The 21,566-nt window shown below is 38.1% G+C and overlaps 1 protein-coding gene across 3 annotated transcripts in view; it reads right to left on the bottom strand.

Moving 5' to 3' along the window:
• hook3 (hook microtubule-tethering protein 3) overlaps positions 1–21,566 on the bottom strand; it is a 29,980-nt gene that overhangs the window by 7,689 nt on the left and 725 nt on the right. For all 3 annotated transcript variants that reach the window (XM_088070826.1, XM_042508723.2, XM_042508722.2), the window contains exons 2-19: positions 14,752–14,837; positions 14,504–14,576; positions 13,642–13,692; positions 13,342–13,474; positions 13,116–13,183; positions 12,937–12,999; positions 12,183–12,266; positions 8,131–8,294; positions 7,887–8,027; positions 7,432–7,519; positions 6,789–6,902; positions 6,498–6,608; positions 6,273–6,357; positions 5,913–5,982; positions 2,822–2,962; positions 2,432–2,519; positions 304–338; positions 57–139 (exon numbers count right to left, since the gene is read on the bottom strand). In XM_088070826.1, the coding sequence (XP_087926952.1) occupies positions 57–139; positions 304–338; positions 2,432–2,519; positions 2,822–2,962; positions 5,913–5,982; positions 6,273–6,357; positions 6,498–6,608; positions 6,789–6,902; positions 7,432–7,519; positions 7,887–8,027; positions 8,131–8,294; positions 12,183–12,266; positions 12,937–12,999; positions 13,116–13,183; positions 13,342–13,474; positions 13,642–13,692; positions 14,504–14,576; positions 14,752–14,837 (1,678 nt within the window). The remainder of the gene's footprint in view (positions 1–56; positions 140–303; positions 339–2,431; positions 2,520–2,821; positions 2,963–5,912; positions 5,983–6,272; positions 6,358–6,497; positions 6,609–6,788; positions 6,903–7,431; positions 7,520–7,886; positions 8,028–8,130; positions 8,295–12,182; positions 12,267–12,936; positions 13,000–13,115; positions 13,184–13,341; positions 13,475–13,641; positions 13,693–14,503; positions 14,577–14,751; positions 14,838–21,566) is intronic.

Raw genomic sequence — 21,566 nt, 5'->3', positions numbered from 1 at the left:
GTTGAAGAAGGCAGAAGGCTTTAGCTGCACTTCACACATTTGGAAGTCAGACTCACCGCTGGAGTTGTATTTAGGCTCCATTTCGTCGATGAAGGCGTTTTTCTTCAGTAACTCATTGTTCAACTCTTGTAGTTTCTCCCTGATTAGATGTACAATGCATTAAAGTCAAAAATGTATTTTAGGCCTAGTTTTGGCCAATATAAAAGGGAGGCATTCTCGGCCTGAATAGAGAGGACATTCATTTGATGTTAGATATATATAAATATATAAAGATATTTCTGAGTCTGTAAGACGATAACTTACATGTGCTCCTCATATTTCTTCTTCAGAATGGAGGACTGAAAAAAGACAAATGTCGACATGTTTTATAACATTATATTCCTGTCTACACGACCCAAATCAACAAAAAAAAAAAACAAACTCTCAGACATTGTTGGATAAATGCAGGAGTTGCAGCAAACTTGAGTCTTCTTTAACTTTATACCTGCAGCCACATTAGTGAGCCATACTAGTTCTCTCACCTGATTAAAAAGGATCTTTCAAAGTTGTAATCAAAGGCAGCACAAAACAAAACCCTGCATGCTTTCGCTTCTCATCCAACAGAGGGAAGTGTATTGCAGATTATGTTTGGAGAATAATATCATAGTGGTATTATATTATCATTATCCAAGCAAGAGATCTGGAATTACTGTAAATGACGCAACCAATAAAGAAGTAATGAAGACCTGAAGCCCAAATTTTGTGTGGGTGATTACATGATTTTTCCTGGTTGAATAATCACATAGAATATTTCCAATTAGAGGAGTGCTCCGATTGATTTCTTGGCAGTTTTTTGAACTTGTATACATGAGCAGAAGCACTATCAATGTGGTGTGCACCAAAATCATGTGAGAGCAGAAATCTGAAGAGGAAAGTTGGGTTTCTACATAGAGGAACTATCTACATGTAGAAGATGCCAAAAAAATGATTAGAGATGCCTCTCTATTTCTAACAGGAAAAATACAACAGCAGAATCTCTACACCTAAGTAGGAAAAAACTAACTACTGCTTGTGTGCAGCAACTCAGTATAACAAATGCACAACGTTGTAATTCTAGTAGCAAAGACTTTAAAGTGTGTTTTAAAGTGTGTTCTTTAAAGTGAGTTCTTATTCTACTCTCTGCAAATGTGTGTATTCAAACATAACAACATTAGCATTACGTTCTGCACAGTTTTTAACAATGTGTGAATTATTACGTTCTGAGTTGTTTCACATTTGTTTCAGAAAGTCAAAATAAATAATCTAGAAAGAGCAAAGTCTAAAAAAGAGGGAACTCGTCAGGAATCACAAGATGATACTTACTATGGTCTGACAGTGGGAGCATTATTTGAAAAGAAAATGCACAAGTATTTTACTGATTGGCAAAAATCACAGACCTGCCAAATGTGGATGGTTTTACATCCATGGATATAATACGTGAAGGTGTCTTTCCCATCTTTGCACCTAACGTTTGACACGCCAGCTCCTTGCCTGACTGAAATTGCACTGATTTCCACGCAAATTAAAGATCATATTTTCCACTTTCTGCTTGCCGTATGCTTGTTTTTATAAACTGAACTGTCTCCATAAAACACTTAAAGTGGTAAAAAAAATGAAAATAAGTGCAAAAGATAGATGGTTAAAGCAAGACTGACATCAATTGTGATGGGATGCAAAATCTGCACAGGCTGGCAGGAACGGAACCAGAAACCCACAAAAGAAAGAAAAGTTCAGTGTTTTAAATCAGCGTTAATTATGGAGGTAAAGAAAGATGTCGTTTAACATGCATGCAAGCTCTTGCTCACACATAAACCTCCTTGGGAGCGGCTCCAAACCATCCTAAATACCAGTTGTCTCCAACTGGGAACTGGTTTGAAGGAGACAAAGGACAGAGAAGAAAGCGCTGAAAATTTTAATTTTTTTTGGTTTCAGTATCACAGACAAAACACACGTTAAATGTGTTAATAAGAAGTAGAACAAATTTATGTTGCTGATCTCAAATTTCTTTCACTGATGCTATTAAGGCTATCAATGGCTACAACATAGAAACAATGTAAAAGCACACACAGACAAAAAAACACTATCATGCAAACAATGAGTGTTATAATGGTTATTGTAAGGAAGAGTTAGTAACAAAATAAAGTACGTGATTTTAACTGTTTTCGATGCACTGGGTCAAGCATGTAAACAAATGTGCAGTGTGTAAAACTGTTCACTAATTTTGCCTTTTCTTTTTAAAATAATGCAACAAAATTTTGCACCTTTAGGAGGAGCTGCGTACTGCAGTGTTGTGGATAACCTCTGTTCAGTAAGTGTGGTACTATGGGAATTTGACTTTCTGTGGTTGTTGCCAACATTTCAGCTGATAGCAGAGTTATGCACCCGTAATGCAGAAGAAACATTCACTACTCACATCGTCTGCCTTCGAACCCTGTTCTTGAAGGTTCTTCTGTAGCTCCTCTACCTGACTCTGTTCCTCCATCAGGCGTTGATTAATTAACCTGGAGAAAAATTAAAAAAAAAAAAGTACCAGTTTGTCATGACAGCTTTAACACAGCAATACGCAAAGATCGAGAGGCAGGCTTCTGGCGAAAAGGTCACTGACTCAAATTCCAGTCCCCACAAAGAAACTCTTTGAATAGGGAAACACAATCTGCCAACATTAAAAGTGTGGCTTTCAAAACTACAGTCCAAAAGATTCTAGGTTGTAAAATATTCTCTTTGCTCTTAGGGATTTTGAGCATGAGAGAGAAAGATTTTAAAAGTGTTTTTCCTAAGCAGATGCAATGTGCTCTTAGCTGACCTGTTTTCCGTCTCAAGCTCATTTTTTCTTCTGTTGGCATCCTCCAGTAAACTCTGCAACAGTGCAATCTTCTCGTTGTCAGATCCCTCCTGGGCCAGCTTCAACATCTTGTTCTCATGCTGAAGACGAATCAAATGTTCTCTGTAAAAAAACACAGCAAACAGAAGCAAGCGTTAATTTCAAGCATCGCTGCTAACTGATCACATAGAGTTGAAACAACCAACACTGTATGTTATACACCTGTACTCAGAATATCGAACTCAGTATGGCTTTCAAAAACTAAATCTGATGTCACATTATCATGACTAAAAGCAAACAGAGGGCTCCAGTGAGAGTTCATGTATGCATGTATTGTTCTCTGTGTATTTTTATATCTGTCCCAGGTTACTATTTGGCAAAAACGGTGCATCATCAGCAAATATAACATGAGAAATTATAATTTTGTTAGCACTGGGGAAAATCAAAAAATGTGACATACGCTTCTTATGCAAACATATGCTAAACATTTGCAGACTCAGTCTAGGTAATAGTGAAACACTTACAGCAACAAGACTACTGTAATGCTGCTGTTATACTACAAGTGCTGGACTTGGACGTCTATCTCCAGAGCTGAAAATATGTCTGACACAACTGTTCACAAGTCACTGTTTCAAAGCTATAATTTTATACATATAAAAGTATATTTTCCCCCAATGAGTGTTTCCTGATGACTGTTTCAATTCTATATCATACCGAAGGCTAGTGATTGTTTACAATAACTTCTGAGTGGAAAACTTCTGCATTATGTTCATACAGTTCAACAGTGCTGAACAAAAAGTGGTGAAGAACTGCTGAGCTATCAACAGGAAATGGTCAGTTTTGGTTGTGTGTGGGGGTGTCTGGTAACAATAAACAGTGGAGAAGGGTTTGTTATTTCAGATTTCCACATTTCTAATGCAATTTAAGTTTTTACAACAAAGTGGTAAAAGGCAGTAAGAGGTTTTGTATTTGTTGTGGTGGCAGATGAAAAACAGCGTAATGGTTGAAAGCTTACTGCTTTCATTGAACTATGTAGTTTTCCACAATACAAATTTAGTTTCATTACTGCTGAAACACATTAAATACCCACTTTTACTCATCCATTCACTCATCTTCTCTGCATCATAAAATGAGAACGAAAACAAGACCAAACAGAGCGCTGTGCACAACATAACAGCTTTGCTGTGCTGTAGAGTGGGATACAGCATGGTGTGTCTGATACTCAGTCTGTCTGGAAGTTAATCACTCACTCATTGTTTGTCTAAAAGATGTTTCAGATGCCTTTGCTAGTTTTAAGGAACAGCTTGGCTATTTGAAATACTTTCAGTCTATTTACTAGATAGATTAGATTGGATCTGCTGTTTGATAGTGTTGCACACAGTCTGTCTCATGGCTCTTTCAGGGTGTGGCTTCTGACTTCTGTCCAACTGGAGAACAGACTAAATCTTTCCAGACTAACTCACAGCAGCTGGCTAGCAAAGGTTAGGCCACGGAGGGGAAAGGAAGACGTGAGAAAAGCTTATTGGAAAAATATTGTATCATCATGACCAGATTACTGATTCCTATTTTGCAGCAGATTGAGAGAATGACTACATTTCCAGCTGTTGTTCTGGCTGTTCAGAGGAAACGGACGGGCAGAAATCAATCCCAGATGCGGCTTATTAAAGCAACAGGTTGAATCTGTCAAAAAAGGCACGGCCTATTCCAGTTTTTACGCTCACTGTTTGATGCTGAACTGACAACCAACAGACATAAAACAGCATCATCAACTCTGTATTTCACACACAGCTCTTCTTTTTAGGTTTCTCCTGAGAAACACTGCTATTGCAAAATCTTATTTCCACCTTCTAAAGCTTGCAGGATATGACATCATCTCAGCGCACAACAGCTTTCTTTACCTCTAGAGGGCAGTGAATAGGCTGGACTGGGTTAATTCAAGTATGGTTTTCCTCCCTTTAGTAGCTTTTAGAGGATTTTAATGTAAATCCATATTTGCTTTGGTTCTCGAAGGTTGGAAAAAAAAAAATCCAGGCGTGGTATGCAGCCAGCAGAAAACCCAGCCCTCTTGGAGAGCAGCAGTGAGGCTGATGTAACTCACACACAACTATTACATAACTTGCTACAGAGATGCCTTTTTTTTTTTTTTAGGCCAAACCCATCAGCTTTAAAACAGCAGAGAGAGAAAGGGAAACAGACGAGAAACCATCTGGCTACAAAGTGAGCAGCAGCACCACAGATATACAACACACACACAAAACAAACACAAACAAGAGCAGCAACATCAGCAAAGGATCAAACTGTCTGCCCCAAAAAGCATTTCTCAAAGGTCACACTCTGTCTGCACTGATGTGTGTTAAACGAGTTGCAAAACTGGGAGCCAAAAAGTGTGTCCAGAATCCGGTCTTATCTGATAAATCTACAATATACAGTACTGCTTTAAGGTCCAGCGTGTAGGATTTAGCGGCACATATTGGCAGGGATGGAATATAATGTAATAAGCATGTTTTCTTTAGTGAATGTTCATCTGAAAATATGAATCATAATTTTTTCGTTACCTTAGAGTGAGCCATTTATATATACATAGGGAGCAAGTCCTCATCCTCAAACCTGCAGTGCTGCACAGTCATGTTTCAACATTAGCTCAAAATGGAAAAAAATCAGCAATGACTCTAAATAAGATTTTTGCATTAGCAATCATAGTTAGCAGCCCCTCCATAACAAGCAGCATTGAAAAAAACATTTTTTTTTTTTTTACGTGAGACTGCTTTATTCAGTGTTTTTACCAGTTTAAATCACCTGGTCCGTTTGTTTTGGAAAGGAGGAGCAATCCTCACTGCTATATGCCCACTAAATCCCCCAAAATCTTACACACTGAACCTTTAAACAGAAAAGACAAATACTTTGACATGACATTTCTTCCTCTGTAAAGCATAATATTCATATTTATCTAACAAACCTACAAAATATAAACGCATTAGATGTTCTGATATTTGCACTCCATCTGCAACTCCATATCACTACCTTCTTTTAGAATCACCAAAGGGAAACTAATCATGGGGTTCAAAAGTCGTACCGTATCTCTGGGGTGGTGATCTCAGCAGCCAGCGAATCAGAGCCGTCGTTGCCGACCAACGGGAACAAGCCTGAAACAAACAGACCAAGAGAAGAACATTAGTCAGAATTTCCCCAAGGCTTAAGCCTAATGAAATCAGGACATTATACCCAAATAAAAAAGAAAGGTGAAGTGACTAATGCTGTTACTCTCTTACTAAAGTAAATAGATAAAATGGAAGTATATGCTAAAATAAAACATTTTAACCAAAATGTACACATTTGACATATTTCATTAGCTGGATGAATTCCAGTGAATGTGATGGGTTTAAAGAAAAAATGCTTCTTATATTTAGGCACTCTTAGCAGTTATTAGTTTTACCTGATGTAAGCTGTCCCTCCTGGGCCTGGACACAATGCAGCTCCTCAATAGTCTCCTTCAGGGAATCTCTCTCTGTTCGCATACGCTACAGAGGGAGAGAAAAATGTGTTAAGGAGTTATACAGAAGGTGTATTTCTACAAACATCTTTTTGCAGAGTAAAAACAATACTGTTGTGTCATTCTTTTGTAATGTAACAGCGCTCACATTGATAAAATTGTACATACATCTTTTTCTTTTTGAAGAGAGTCCACTTTCTCTTTGACACGTTTGTATTCAAATTCCATCTTGTCAGCCTTTTTAGACTCTTCCGACAATCTGTTCTGTAGTTCAACCACCTGTGCAAAGAAAGGACAGATAATGGGAAGATATTATCTCTCAAAATATGTATATGCAATAATACATATACATATACATATACTCATGCTTATGCATGAGTATTGTTACAAAGTTACACGTTGGGTCCATACAAATACTGATTACTGCGTGTGAAAGTCAACATGACTGACGGCTGGTACCTGTCTCTTGTAAGTCTCCAGCTGGCCCTTGGCAGCATTTGCCTTTCGTAGCTCTTCTTCCAAACCGACATTGGTCTGCATTAACACTGTGTTCTTCTCCTCCATAAGCTTATTCTGGAAAACAGCGACAGAAATGTAAATTGCTTTCGTGCCATCTATCTTGGACATACAAACACTGCCAGTTGTTGGACTGGGTGATTAGTAAAAAATGTGGATTGAAACTAAATGTTTCTTACAAACCCATGAACATTGTGTAATGTATTGCAAGAAAAAAATTGTAGAAGTAAGCCCCCCATTAGCCTTCATTGGTATACAGTAACCCACAGTCTGATTATGCGCATATCCACACTCACGTGTTCATGTACACACTAACACATACACATACACCCACACAAACACTTAGAATCTTTTTTTTGTTGACCCCAATGTATATTGCTTGCATCAAAGTACTGTAATTTATTGCATTACCTTGAGTGAGGTACTTCTATAAGTCCATTTGGGTGTCTACCCTTTACGTCACCCTGTTTTTTCTGTATTCTTTTGGTACTGCTTTCTGTTACTGTTTTTAATGGTGCGAATATATAAATTAAATCAAATGAAACTCATCACAATAAATCTGTTGTCTGTGTGTGATTGTGTGTACCTGTCTTCTAAGAAGTCCCATGTCCTCCAGTTTTTTCTTGTAGTGTTCCACTGTTCCCTCCAGCTTTGACACTTTGTCTGATGAATGCCTGGAAGGGAAACAACAGGCATTTTGTGATGTTACATTTAGGGAGGAAAAAAGAGCGGGAAGCTTTACCAAGGCAATGTTTGTGTAGCAACACACCTGTAACAACACAAGTGTGAAATAACAGGAAAGTGGTTTAACAATACTGTTTTCCTGACTCTTTTTCACACCCATCAGGCCTTTGGTGCAAGACTTATTATTTATCAAATTATGTATACCTGTAATTATGGTGCTATTTTAATGTTTTTAGCAAGCTGCCACTAATAAGAACCTCTTTTCTGGTTGAATCTCTCGGTTAATGTTTAGTTTATTTTGTGTGACTCAGGTAATCTGTGTGTGTTAGGTGCCAACATTTTGCAGCTCGGTCTTACCTGAGGACATCCATCTCATCCTTGAGAGACTGGGCTTCATCAGCCAGCGACGCAAGCTCTTCATTCTGTGACTTCACATCCAAGAGTTCTTTTTCAAGCTCTTCACAACGGATTCGGTAGTCATCTTTAGATGCCTCCAACCTGGAAAGAATTAGCAAGAATCATCTTTTAGATGAGATTTTGACATCAGTCAATTCAACTCTCACTTTTTATGACAAAAAAATCTGTCCTTCTAGCAACACACCTGAAGGTTTCTTCCTGCAGTTGCTCCAGTTGTGTCTGCAGCTGGAGGTGTCTGCGTCCAGCAGGACTGTTTATGTCTTCTATGGAGTCAGACTGGTTAAGTCTCTCCATCAGGACCTGATTTTCTGCTAGCAAGCTGCTCTTCTCCTCTTGCAGCGCTGCCACCTGTGTGGGAGTGAAAAGGAGGGAAAAGAATGGAAAAGCAAAAAGAAAATCGAAAAAGGACAAAGGGGTAAAAGGGGGCATGAGAGGTGTAGAGAGGAAATGGATGTTAAGACGGAGAGAAGTGAGGGGGAAGAGAAACAAGTTAGGACACTTAAACTGAAAATTTTCAAATTTTATCTTTCAAGCTTCTTAAATGTGCATGGAACATTTTCTTTACAGCGTCTAACCCATCAGATTAGGTTGAATCACTGCAGCATCAATTCTTGCAATAAAGCAAGCACACACCAAACACACTCCAACGGGGCAAACCAACAAACTCCAACATTGCAAAGAAGGCTACATGTATGGTTTGATGTTGCCTTCTCAATGTGATAGACAGGGTATCAAACTCCACACAAAGCAAAGCAGAAGCTGTTGTTTTTTGTTTTGTCCTAAATGTGCAATGATACTAATTATTTACTTAGTCTGCTGCACCTCAAAAAAATTGAAGAACTGACCTTAATATTTTAAAACTTGTAAGTAGGGCACTATTCAAATAGGGGTGTCCCAATAATGTATTTTTTTTTTCCTTTTTTTTTTTGCACAAGATCCTGATCCGAATCATTTCATATTGCCGATACAGAGTCCTGATTCAATACTTTTGTTTTCCTAGATACTACAGCTGCACAGTGCACACTTTAAAAAGTCTTCTTTTAAGTTATTTTTTAAAATACCTGCATCAATTTTTTCCTTGATGGGTTTTTCTTATTATTTATTAGCCTATTATTAATTTGTTTGACAAAATAAAGTGACAAACCCTCCATTTAATCTTGTTGGCCTCCTTGCTGTCTCGAGGGAAGGCCTCTGTCCTGTTAACCATCCAGGGTTTGTTGCTGCAGTATAGCCTGTGTCTCAGTAACCTGAATGAACTGTAGTCTGCTGAGTTTTTAGTTTTATCTTCTGCACATCTTTTGGGGCAGATTACCCTTCAGTAATAAATAAGCCACTTTAAATTTTGCTTGCAGGGCTTTTGTTTCATTTTGCAGTGGTGAGTGTGGCTGTAGTAAGCCAGTGTCCTCTTCTCTCTCTAAGGAGGATAACATAAATAAACAGTCTGATACTGCTTTTTCTTTTATGGTGTGTGGTGTTTTGCAGGAGGCAGGGCTCAGCTACAGCTCGTATGTTCAGCAGAGAGGAGAGACAGACGGCTTAGTGGATCAGAGGTGACGAAGACTGTGCATCGCGTTGCTCTGCATGACAGTAAAAGCACCTGTGTGAAAGCTGTAATAAAACAAAGGATTGAACACTCTATATGCTAAAAATTCTTGATCCTGATCAGTCAAAAAATGCCTTGAGCGGCCCCCAACCTGATGTTTGAGATCGGATGGGGACATCCCTAGTTTCAAAATTTCTAATTACCCAGCATGTAAAGCCTGTACCACGTACACCCTGACTCTTTATGAATTTGCCAGGAACAAGTCAATAGCTCTTCATCAAAATATTGGGACCTTCAAATGTACGCAATTATGCTTTTCTGACAGTTCTTCATACAAGCCATGTCAGCTATGTCTCTCACATAACTGTTTATTGGAGGCATTCTGGGAGAACTAGCACCAGCGTGAAAATTCTCTCACTGCAACAAGCCTGTTAAAGCTGTGACCAGAACAACTCAAAACGAAGAAAACAGAGTGTGAGTCAGTTTTGTGCATTCCCAATACCAGAAAAAAGGGTTTTGTAAAAACATGCTTAATTCCTACAGGTGCAACTGCTTGCTCAATGACCAATGTCCTTTTTTTTTTTTTTTTACTTAAAAAATTTCTTGATGTGCGCTTGTTTTTTTTCATTCAAAGTGGAAAAAATTGTGATTTCACATATAAATACTATACACTTTGTGTAAATATTTGACATGCATTCAACATTTTTTCCAAGACATGACTCCTTCCTGGGGTTTCCCCTTGCTGTCTACTATTGCTGTGGGAAAGCAATGAAACACACCAAGGTAAAGAGGCAGAGGATAATTAGTGAAGGGGGTGACAACACAAAACTGCAGTTGTGCCTCAAGAGGACCATGTGTATACGTGTGCACAAACACTTGTGCACAAACGTGTACACACACATGCACACGTAATTAGGAGAAGCGGGATCTGGATTCCGAAGGGGATGCTGGTGCAAGCAGACTGAAAAAAAAAATCCAGGACTATTAGACACACCAAACGCCATGGATGGAAAGAGAGAGACAGAAAGAAAAGAAAGTTTGGATTTACCCTCTCTTCTAGCTCATTAAACTCTAACCTCAGTCTATCACGCTCCTCTTGGACATGGAGGGCCTTCAAAGCAAGGCACACAGTGTTGAAATAGTCAGGAAATTAGAGGAAACTGGTTTAAGACAACAGGAGAGCAAGTAACCCTTTAATAAACAGCTCCATTTTTCCATCAACTGCATCATTAGCAGAAAATAAATGTAAATCTGCTGCTATTAACAAATATTCTCTGTTTGTAACAGATTATTACTGTTAAAGAAAAAGTATCATTAATTGGACAAGGAAACAGTTAAGTATGGGAAAACCCCATCAATAGCAACACAATCAGGGGTTTTGATACCATGTAATTACAGTGTAATTATGTCAAAAAGGGAGCTGCTTTTAAAGTGGAACCTAAACAGAGCTATTAAAAGTATGAAGAAATACACAATCAGTTAGATAGTAAAAGTGTTACAAAATATAGTAAAAGAAATTTAAGAATAAAACTGGTGGACGTATTATAACATGTTATTATTGAACCTAATTAACTATGAACTACATTACTGCAAAGTGCATAATTAGTGTGCATAAACGTTCATTAATCTTTTCAGTTTCAAACTGCAGTGTCATTACACAATAATAATTGCTCAATACCAAAGAGTAATACTAAAGACTCAACAGTTCAAATTATACATCTGACCACAGCAGTATTTTCCTAGCAATTCTAAAAATTCACATATATGTTCAAAGTCCCCGTGAAACCAAAATCAGAGCATCTTTAGCTCGAGCTCTGCGACGCATTTCCCAGCGAAACACAATATTTAAGCAGCGTACAGCTACAAGAGGGGTTTATATCAAATCCTTTGCATTTGATCGGACCACTAAAAAGTGGGTGTGCTTTGAGTTTACGTGATACAGAGCTAAAGCGAACTGCCGGCTTCACACACCTCCCTCACTGTTACATCAGGAGGACAGCAAGGGAGAGATGAATGAATAAGATCTCCGCCACATTGTTTTGGGAATGGAAACAAAGATTTTGCCACTGATATCCAAACACAAATCTCTCAAATTTCACTCCATATTGCAGCTTACAAATCGTAAAATGCAGTTTTATATTACTGACGTTGCTCGCAAGCCAACTCACGTCCATTTGATTTGATGAATTTTCATAAACTCATCTGAGTGCAAGATGAATCATCAAACATTTTTAAGTTTGACCACATCTGACAGAAAAAGGAAGTACAGTGATTTTGATGTAAAATATAGATTTTTGACATACAGTTTGCATATAACAATAGATAAATGATCAAAAACAGGGACCAAGGATGAAAAATGGGGAAACGAATTCTTCATTTCATGGGGACTTCAACACTTTGGAAATTCTATAAAAGAACTCCACATTTTTTTAATTTCAGCACCATAAATACACAAATGAAGCATCCTGTCATAACAAATGGCCACAAATAATGTTATCAACCTTGGTTATTCCTCGATTCACTTTTTACTGTGTGCCACAGTGATACCTAAATGACCTCTCCAACACCCACAAGCCTACTGGAAAGGTCATTAAGATTCGTGATGAGAGTGCCGGCACACTGTGATATATGATGCATAAAACCAGCAGTGCAACGGCCTTAAACATGTGGGATCACATCTGCATAAAACCCACCTGCATGTCAAGCTCACGACACCTCTGGGCAATCTCTTCCTTGGTGGACAAAGCATCATTCAGCTCCTCTACCGTCTTCTTCAGCTGAGAACAGAGAGAAACAGCAAATAAATATCCTACTGATTTTACACAGTAATGATGGGAAAAAGATTCTGCTGAAGCTAGCTTTTCCACACATCCAGCTGTTTCACAGGTTTGAGGCCAAAAAGAGGAAGGAAACAGGTTGACAGGGAGATCTGGGTCAAGTTTTATAGTGGGTTTGGAGTGTGAATGTTCAATATTGTACCTTTAAAATAAAGTTTATTTAATACAAGGAAGTTACATTTTCATAACTTTTAAATACTTGCATGTCCTTTGACATTCTAGACCCAACTGATGACACTGTTAGAAAACGGAAGTGCAGAAACCCTTTGAAACCTGAGCAAATTTGTTTGACTTCTTTCAAAAACGCAGAGAATGAGCAAAAATGGCCCAAAGATAAGCAAGAAATCCTAAAAAAATTACAAGAAAATTACCTGAAAATAAGCAAAAAAAGAAGCTAGCTTTTCCACACATCCAGCTGTTTCACAGGTTCGAGGCCAAAGAGGAAGAAGGTGAAATGAGATCTGGGTCAAGTTTTATAGTGAGTTTGGACTGTGAATGTTCAATATTGTATCTTTTTCATTTCATTTTTTTCATATTGTATCATTTTTTTTCTCTGATAGCCCTCATGTTTAAATTTTCAGGTCATTTTCTTGTCACTTATTACCCATACCTGTCTGTCTAGATCCACATATGAGTCATTTCCTCCCATCACTGGAGTCTCTTTACTCATCAGCTGCAGAAAACATACACAAAAAGGTTAACGGCTGGAAGAAGTCAAGTGTCCAAAGCACCAACACATTTTTATTTGCATTTGATTTGATAAGAGGTCAAAGTAGCCTATTAGTTCACCTCTTGGATGGCTGTCATGACAACATGCTGCACTGACTCCTCCATCATCATTATGGTCTGGATATATTCTAGAGAACACAGAGAAATGGGGAAAATGATGAGGGGAAATCTGAGCCTCGAAGTCAGTTTTTAATGCAATGTGATATCATAGAATATTGTTTTCCTATATCAAATTGCATATCGCACGCACACAGTGACGAGCACAAACAGCATGTAGGATATGCACCTTGTTTCTGTTCACAGTTGACAGCACAGCCCAGTAGAAGTTGCAGCATCCTCCCAAGTTCTGCTGCGTCAGAGTGTTCTCCAATAAGGTTAACATCTGGTAGTGTGAAGTCATTAATGTGCTGGCCCAGGATCTAGACAGGCACAGAAAGTGTTTTAAATCATCACAATATATCATAATATGAGAACTGGATTACCGCGGCCTGTGTTGTGCTACAGGGATTAAGGGTAGTGTACACATACGTGATTGTGTAATCTGGATGCTGATCAAATCAAAACAATTACAGCAGATTCTTCTTACCTCCTGGTTATAGTCTAGGATGCCTTTCAGAATCTTCTTTAAATTGCTGATCTGAAACAAGAAAGAGGTTACGTAGAGATATCCCTAGACTATTAAAAATAGCAATAAAAGTATCACAGGATAGACTGAACCAGAGTTTAAGTATTACAAGTGAGGACACACATAAATAATATATGCTTAAGCCATATCACATGTATCTATATTTTAAAATGTGACAAATTAGTAATGGAATCACTTAAGTCATTAGGAACATAAATTGCCAACTAATTATGCAATTTCTAGATGAAAAAATTATTCATTAACTCCTGGAAAGGTCTCCTCTCTCATGTCAGAATCCTATAGCGATATGGGTAAAAAAAAAAATAAATTATATAAATTCACAGGTATGGGCGAGGGAAAAATGAACTAAATGTGGGCAGGCAGCAGATAAGAACAAAATACTCAGGCGCCTGTGCTTGCTGCGTGGACACTCAGCAGCTTCTGTCTGATCTGACAACTGTATCACACAGCAGAGTGACAAAATATGCAGAGGACGTTCGAAAACACGTCATTCCAGAACTGAGGATGCAGTTGACTGATAGCAAAGGGCAACACAAAAAAATGGCATTATGGCTAAACAATTTGTTTACACACGGGTCATGTCCTGGGACTTACGTTAAGAGGTCAAGTTGGTCCAAATTTGACTTTGAGAGACTGACAGGTAAGCAGTGTTTTAGTACTGAGATTTGCAGAAAAGGGCAAATGCAGATTTCGCAAAACTGGACCCATGCAGGACTCTGTCATGTAGCTGATGGGAAAAAAGAAACTGACCACACAAAACCTAAACCATGCACACCTACTAATAAGACTAAATGATGCTTACCTTTAACCTCCAGTTGTCGCCAACCTCCGGCTTAATTCTACTAATCCAAGCATCATTGAAATACACTACGTCTCTAGAAAATTCAGATGGATATGTTTCCTTATTAGTGAGAAATATATTTACAGCGCATTCAGATAGATTCAGTCTACATGCACAACAATTTAAAATAACAAAGAGAAAATGTACTTAAAATGCAACTGATAGAAAAAAAAATGTATTTTCTAATACACTTAAGCGTGAAAACTTACATTTTCTGCAGAGCCTGGGCCATGACGACACCACTCGTCAAGTCTTCTACTGTCTTGCATGGAGCCTCCACTCCAAACGTCTGGATCTAAACACCACACAGACACACACATATTAAGTGCTGGGCGCAGGATCAAAGTAGGCAATGAGTGAGCATTTTAAAAAGTGCACTTTTTGCAGCAGTCACCCCGTTTCACATGTAACACCACAAGCTAAGAAAATGCCAATCTGATGGTATTTTTCTACAGTAGCTCCCTGAAGGCCAGAGCAAATACAGTCACAAGTCAGCAGCTCACTAGTACTCCTGCAAACTTTGTCTCATCTTTACTTGTCATCATTGCTTTGTTTCTCTTATGTCACTGTTGTAACTTTTTTCAAATCTTTTTGTTCCTTTCAGCATTGTGACATGTCACCGTTCCCTTTCCATCCTTCATATAATGCTTTTCCTCCAGGCTCAAAATCTGTTGCCCAGACAGAAGTGAATATTTCTCTCCATGCCAACAGTCCACGTGCCAAAGGAGGGGAAATTGAGAGCAGGAACGTTGGAATTTTGACAAGAAGAAAATGACAAGGTTTAATTTTGCCTGCACGCCGTTCCGTTGTTCTCACTTTTCATTACGCTGCTCAACAAGCAGCTCTCTAGCACTTAGTCACAGAATAACCAGGAGCACAAGAGAATCTGTTAAATGGTTAAATAGTTTGAAAGGTCGCTATAAACCAGGGACATAGGTTCAATCCCTGATGAAGTGTTTATCATCGATCTACATGAAGTAACTGGATTGAAACGAACTAAGCAGAGTGCTTTAAGTCAGACTCGAGCTGGACTTAAATAGCTTCAGGTTGTCATTGTTTAAAACATAAAACACATTTAAAGTTCTCAATACTGGAAGGATTTTATTGCAAAAAACAGGTACAAGTGTTGGGTTGGCAATAATATGCCATGTTACTCGGTGCTGTTGACACCACTGAGCGTAGAACAAATCTAAAAATAAACACGATGCAAGAACAACATCATTTCAGACTACTGTGTCACCGTCATGCACAGGGTAACTGCAGGTTTCCACAAGTTAAATTTAAGAGTTTTTAAGGCATTTTAAGACCATCATGAATGTAATTTCAGACCCATTTCACTTTGAAGCTAAGACAATTTAAGACCTAAAACGGGGAATTGGGGATTTTAGACTTTTTTTTAGACTTTTTAAGACTCGGCATGTATCTGTTTTGAACAGATTTAAAAGGAGAAATGAAGTCAATCTGCTGGATTAATTTATTTTCTGTAAGTCTTATATTATCATTGATTAGCAGAAAATATTATAATTCAGATATTATAATTAATATAATTCAGAGAACATAAATGTGTCTGTTTTTTATGTTTTTAACCTTTTTAGACTGCTGTTTTACCCTAGATTCACAGTTGGACATGAAGTTTACTACCATTTCTTAAATCCGAGCCTTTAAACTTTTAGCCTTCCCATCTTTACGCCTTTCGCAAATCTAAATCCAGTAACAAAGAACTAACTAAAAATGTCCAAATGTAGTTTTGGTTGACTTCTAACCTTCTCACTGGGAACTTCAGCACGTTTCATGCATTTTTGCTGAATGACTGTATGTATGACAGCTTTTAAATGACTTATCTACCAGATGACATCCTCCTACATTTAATCTAAAAATACCCACATTATTATTCCTTTCCCTTCTAACTAGCAACTGTTTTCTTTTTGGGTGGTCAAGCATCAGTGAGATAGCTCCTCTGTTTTGTAAGGAGTTTGGGGCTAAAAAGCCAGGGGTCATTTCACTGTAGAGAGAACATTTTTAAAATGTGACCCCATTGTGTGAAATTACCTACTGTGACCTTCAGGATAATTAATTACAGCCTAATGAAACTTTACAAACACAAACTAGAGACTTAGGGCCTTTAGAGGATGTATGGCTCTGTATGTATGGGGTGCATAATTTTAAATGGCTGGTCCACACACCACAATAAAGAGAACAGCCTTCCCTGTGATGCTATATTATCTTGAAAAATGGGTTACATGCTGACGTCCTGTGGTCAGATACTACTTGAACTCAGTAACGGTTAGAGAGATGGCACTGTATTTTAAATACACATTAAAACGGATACAGTAGTGATGAAACTACTGCAGTCAAAATTGTTGCATTAAATTGGCATTTCAAGTAAAAAAAATGCTTTACAAAAATGTTATTAATATGTGAGGAAAGCATAATTATACACTTTGTGGGACACTGACAATAAGGCAAATGACATATTTCCTGGAGTGTCACAGTGCTAAACTTAATTCAAATGACCGTCATGGTGGTATAAACTTGGTGATGGCTCTTCACCACGGCAACAATTGGTCTGCATCATTTCCTCCAGCAGGAAAGAGGTGGGAGGAACAAAAATAAAGCCCCTCACAAAACACAGGCAACCCACAAAGGCCCTGACGGACAAGTTTTACCAAACATGGCCACATGACAATCACTCTCCAGCAATCCACAGACTGTTATAAAGCCTATCTGAGAAGGAAACCAATCAATAGCCCTTGACTGGAGCTTAACGTCATGTTGGAATATCGATCAACACCTATTTTGGCAGGTGATAATGAGATCAGACATTAGATCAGTCACCTTTAATCTACCAGCTACTTCAGATCCACCACATCCAAATCTGTTCCACATTGTAGACTGACCGACCAACACTTTTAGCAAGGCTCTATAACTTTTTTATTTTGACACCCTGTACAACTATTGTTCCCAAGCAGCAATAGGTGCTCATAACCACGTGAGCTCTACATGCTTGACTGCACGTTAGGTCAACAAACCTACGGTATACATACCACTGGATTACCAAGCCTCTAAAGAGAACATATGCCCATGTGACGCCTCTTGAAAAGCCACAGTGGAGCAGTGCTGGTGAGTCACTTTATGTTGTGTAGGACAATGTGTAAGCGCCGCTTATCTGTGAAAGAAGCCCCCTTTTTGCCAGCTCTGTTTCAAATACTGCTGGCACATAAAGTGTGTGTTTTAGGGGTTCATTATTTGTGTCCCACTTGATGTCTTGAGTGTCAATCAGAAATCAGACATATGATGACACAGTCATAATGGTCAATTAGCCATGGATTAAATCTATAGCATACAGCTGATTGTCCTTGTGTCCAGCCAGGGCTGAAAGATTTTGCTGAAATCAGAATTGTAAGAACAAGAATCTTTTTTTTTCCATTTACAGTGTTGAAGAACCAATAAATAAATGTTCAAACTTCATGGATAGTGACAGTTGTCACTATGAACTGAGATGCCTATCATGATGATTTGGTGAATACAGCGCTATGAATGAAACTCAATGTCTTCTGGGAAAAACTTTTGGCATCAGTCTTGTGCTGAACCTCCGAGCTGTTGCTCCTGGGCTAAAGGTCACTGGCACATGTTGCCAATTTCAGTTTAAATACCAGAACTCAAGGCTAATCCAAGTCCCGCATATCATCATAATCGCCCACAAATCATCTTATATGATATATTTATCGCCAACCCTTGAAGGACTGACTGCGGAGTATAGGGAGACAAACAACAAGCATTTCTGCATATATGGACTAATCATTACTGTGTTCTGTTCAACACTGCAATGGCTTTAACAGCTACACTGTTGTACTACTCATAGCAAGTGGACTTAAAGTTTCACTTAAAGTTGAATACAATATTCATCTAAACCAATAGCTGAACCACACAATACTGGTTAAGCAGCATATACATGCTTACTGAATGTCTACCGCATATGCTACCTAATCTGCATAGTATCTTAGCTCCTGAAAGTGCCCAGTCTATTTGTGTGAGCTGCAATGTGATGATTGAAAACCAATTAATCTGGAAACAAAGCATCATGTGATCCGAGGGGATTTTGAGGTTCTAGTTCAGCAAGATTTGCTCATGTACCAAGGTCTTACCAGATTACATTCATCCTGCTTTGATCACATCATCCATAGCAATCTGCTAAAAGGGCAGATAACAGAGCTCTATGGAGTTTTACTGAAAGAAGTTCAAGAAAGAAAGCCTGGTTTACAATGGGAATTGCCTACTATAACTAATACCTTCATTGTCTGACAGTGTATGAGACCTAAAGAGTTTTTACAATGGACTCTTTCAATTTCAAGTCAGCACAGAGAGGGACACAAAATTCTGGATAAACACAAGAAATGCAGCGACAACTTAACGTCTTATCAATAAGAAATGAATATGTGTTCATTTATGAAAAACCAGAGACCTCAAGCAACAAAAAAACCCATACCCTCGATTTGCATCAGTACACTGTTGACAAACACAACTCAGACAGGGCGGACAGAGGTCAAAAAAGGAAACCCACACCTACGTGTTTGTGGAAACAGTTCAGAAAGGAAGCAATCAAGCTGTGGAAAAAGCATGTGTCACAGAAGGACTAGTGACTAGTCTTAAGCGGATACCTTCTAAGCTATATGTCCACATTAGGTTGCAGCATAAAGTACATCAATCAGCTCTTGATTATATGTGTTCTCCTAAAGGGAGAATAACATACAAATGAGACGCACGCCATCCTTGTACAACTTAAACAGTAACAGTGAACAGCCTGCTTAAGTGGTTTCAGCTACAAAAATAACCAAGCACCACAATGCAACCAATGCACCTAGCTGCTTTGGTGATGTGCAACGCGGTGCATCATTACAGCGTAAAGCAAGAGTGAGCCGTAAATGTCAGACATGCTTCTTTTTAAGTGGTGCTGATATGTAGTGTATTTTTTTTTTTGCTATGGAGCACATTTGTAGGAAACTCGTAATTAGTTATTAAATCACATAGTGTAATAACAAAATAGCTCATGCAGCTAAGGCTATATCAAGAGCTCTGTTTAACTGAAATCAATACTTTTCTTAAAGACTCAAATATACTATTCTAGGCACAAAGAAGTGGGCAAACAAGGAGAAAATATACTTTGTCTAGTGTCACAAGATGTCTTTGTATCAGTTGCATCTTGTTATCTTATTAGACAAACTGGTTTACATAACAGGCAAGAGTCACCAGATGACGAAAAGGGCTGACAGCAGATAAAATTGAAAGTGACATCAAAGACTTACTGGCATTTAGCTGATACCTGGTTATACTTTCCACACTGTTACAATTAAATGCATCATGCTTGCAAGTAAATTTGGAAACATTTATTTTGTGAATCGCATTAAAAACCCTCACAATGAGTTTAGTATGGTGAATTTCCATTATTTGGATATATGTGAATACCATGTCCAGCAGCACCCAAAGAGACTGCAGTGCAATCAGCAATAAAAAAGACTATATAAATGGCTGCACCAACCTTAAAAAACACAAAAGATCTTAATCAAGCATCAGCATTTATCATATCGAAAAATGTGCCATTTCAAACTGTTGGGAAGCTTGGCTTCTTTAACGCTGTTTTTCACTAAAATACGCCCACTAAAAAAAATGTTATTTTTCTTGACATAATGTAATAAAGTAATAAAGAGATTCCAGCATATTTTAGTGCCATTTAAAGAGTTTTAAGTGTGATATCATGAATTGCAGTTATTTTGGCCAGGACAATTGACATGAAATTTACACATCATCCTACAGTACAACGTCTTGCCAGTTAATTATTTAAACAGCATACCATTTGGAGGAATATCACATCATGTATGTGATTGTCACAGGCATTACTGTACTGTGGTACTGTGGATTCTTGTGCTATTATCTCATTTATAATTCAATATAATATAATATAATATAATATAATATAATAACCCACTTCTTTCAATTAAAACCACTTGGACCCCTTATTGCACTAATGCTCGAACATTCGCCTCGCTATAACATGCTATTTCGTTGTAGTTACAGTCTCATGAGCTTTAGTCACAATCATTTGCACTGAGTGCCGTGACTTTACAATTATCAGGTATGTGAGGAATGTTTGCAAGTCACATCATTACTAAACAAGAAGAAATGCCATTCTGAGTTGCCATACATTAGATAAGCTATACAAAACAAAGAGGAGGTGACAGTAATGTCAAATTAAACACAAAAACTCTGAAATATTTCAAGCATGTTTACATAACATGTAAGGAAGCACATGATTATGTAGCCAGTGTAGCTTGCTTGGACTGAGCTCTACTATAAGGAGCACCACATGCATGTTATCACAACAGACTACTGAAATGTACTGTATGTCAGGGGTGTCCAAACTTTTTTGAATGAAGGCCAGATTAGATACAGTCAAAATACTTGTGGGCCAACTGCTTCTCCCATCATGTTGGTTATTGACAAAATATAATATATATTTTCTCAATATAATAGATAAGCGAATGTACATGGTATGATAACTGTCAACTTTCATACCACAGCATACCTTTAAACCAGTATATCTCCATAACCCTAATGGCAGGCCACATACTGTATATTTTGAACGATAAGCCTGGGATCTTTACAAATTAGTATGCCGACCACAACTGGTTCCCAGGCCATACTATGGACGTGCATGCTGTATGCCATTAGTGAAAACATGCAAGTACATATGCACAGTATCCATCACATGACGGGATGCAAGCTGAAGAATAATAAATATGCTTTTCCTTGTCCAACAGTCTACATTACAATTAAAAGACTGAATATTTACGGATATCTATCACTCAAATGTGTGGCATGATATCATCTCCACATCAGCAATTTTTTCACTCAGACTTCAACCACGTCTGCTCTTTGTTGTATCGAGGCAGTCAACGATGTAAACAATCGGTATTATATGATCCTACAGTGTGATGCCCTTTCCCACTTGGTGTCTGTTTACAGGCTT

The sequence above is a fragment of the Plectropomus leopardus genome, chromosome 20, assembly GCF_026936395.1.
Source record: "Plectropomus leopardus strain MGB_pleo_1.0 chromosome 20, ASM2693639v1, whole genome shotgun sequence".
NCBI classification, from domain to species: Eukaryota; Metazoa; Chordata; class Actinopteri; order Perciformes; family Serranidae; genus Plectropomus; species Plectropomus leopardus.
Note: the sequence above shows the minus strand (reverse complement) of the source record. Positions and strands in the feature narration are given on the sequence as shown.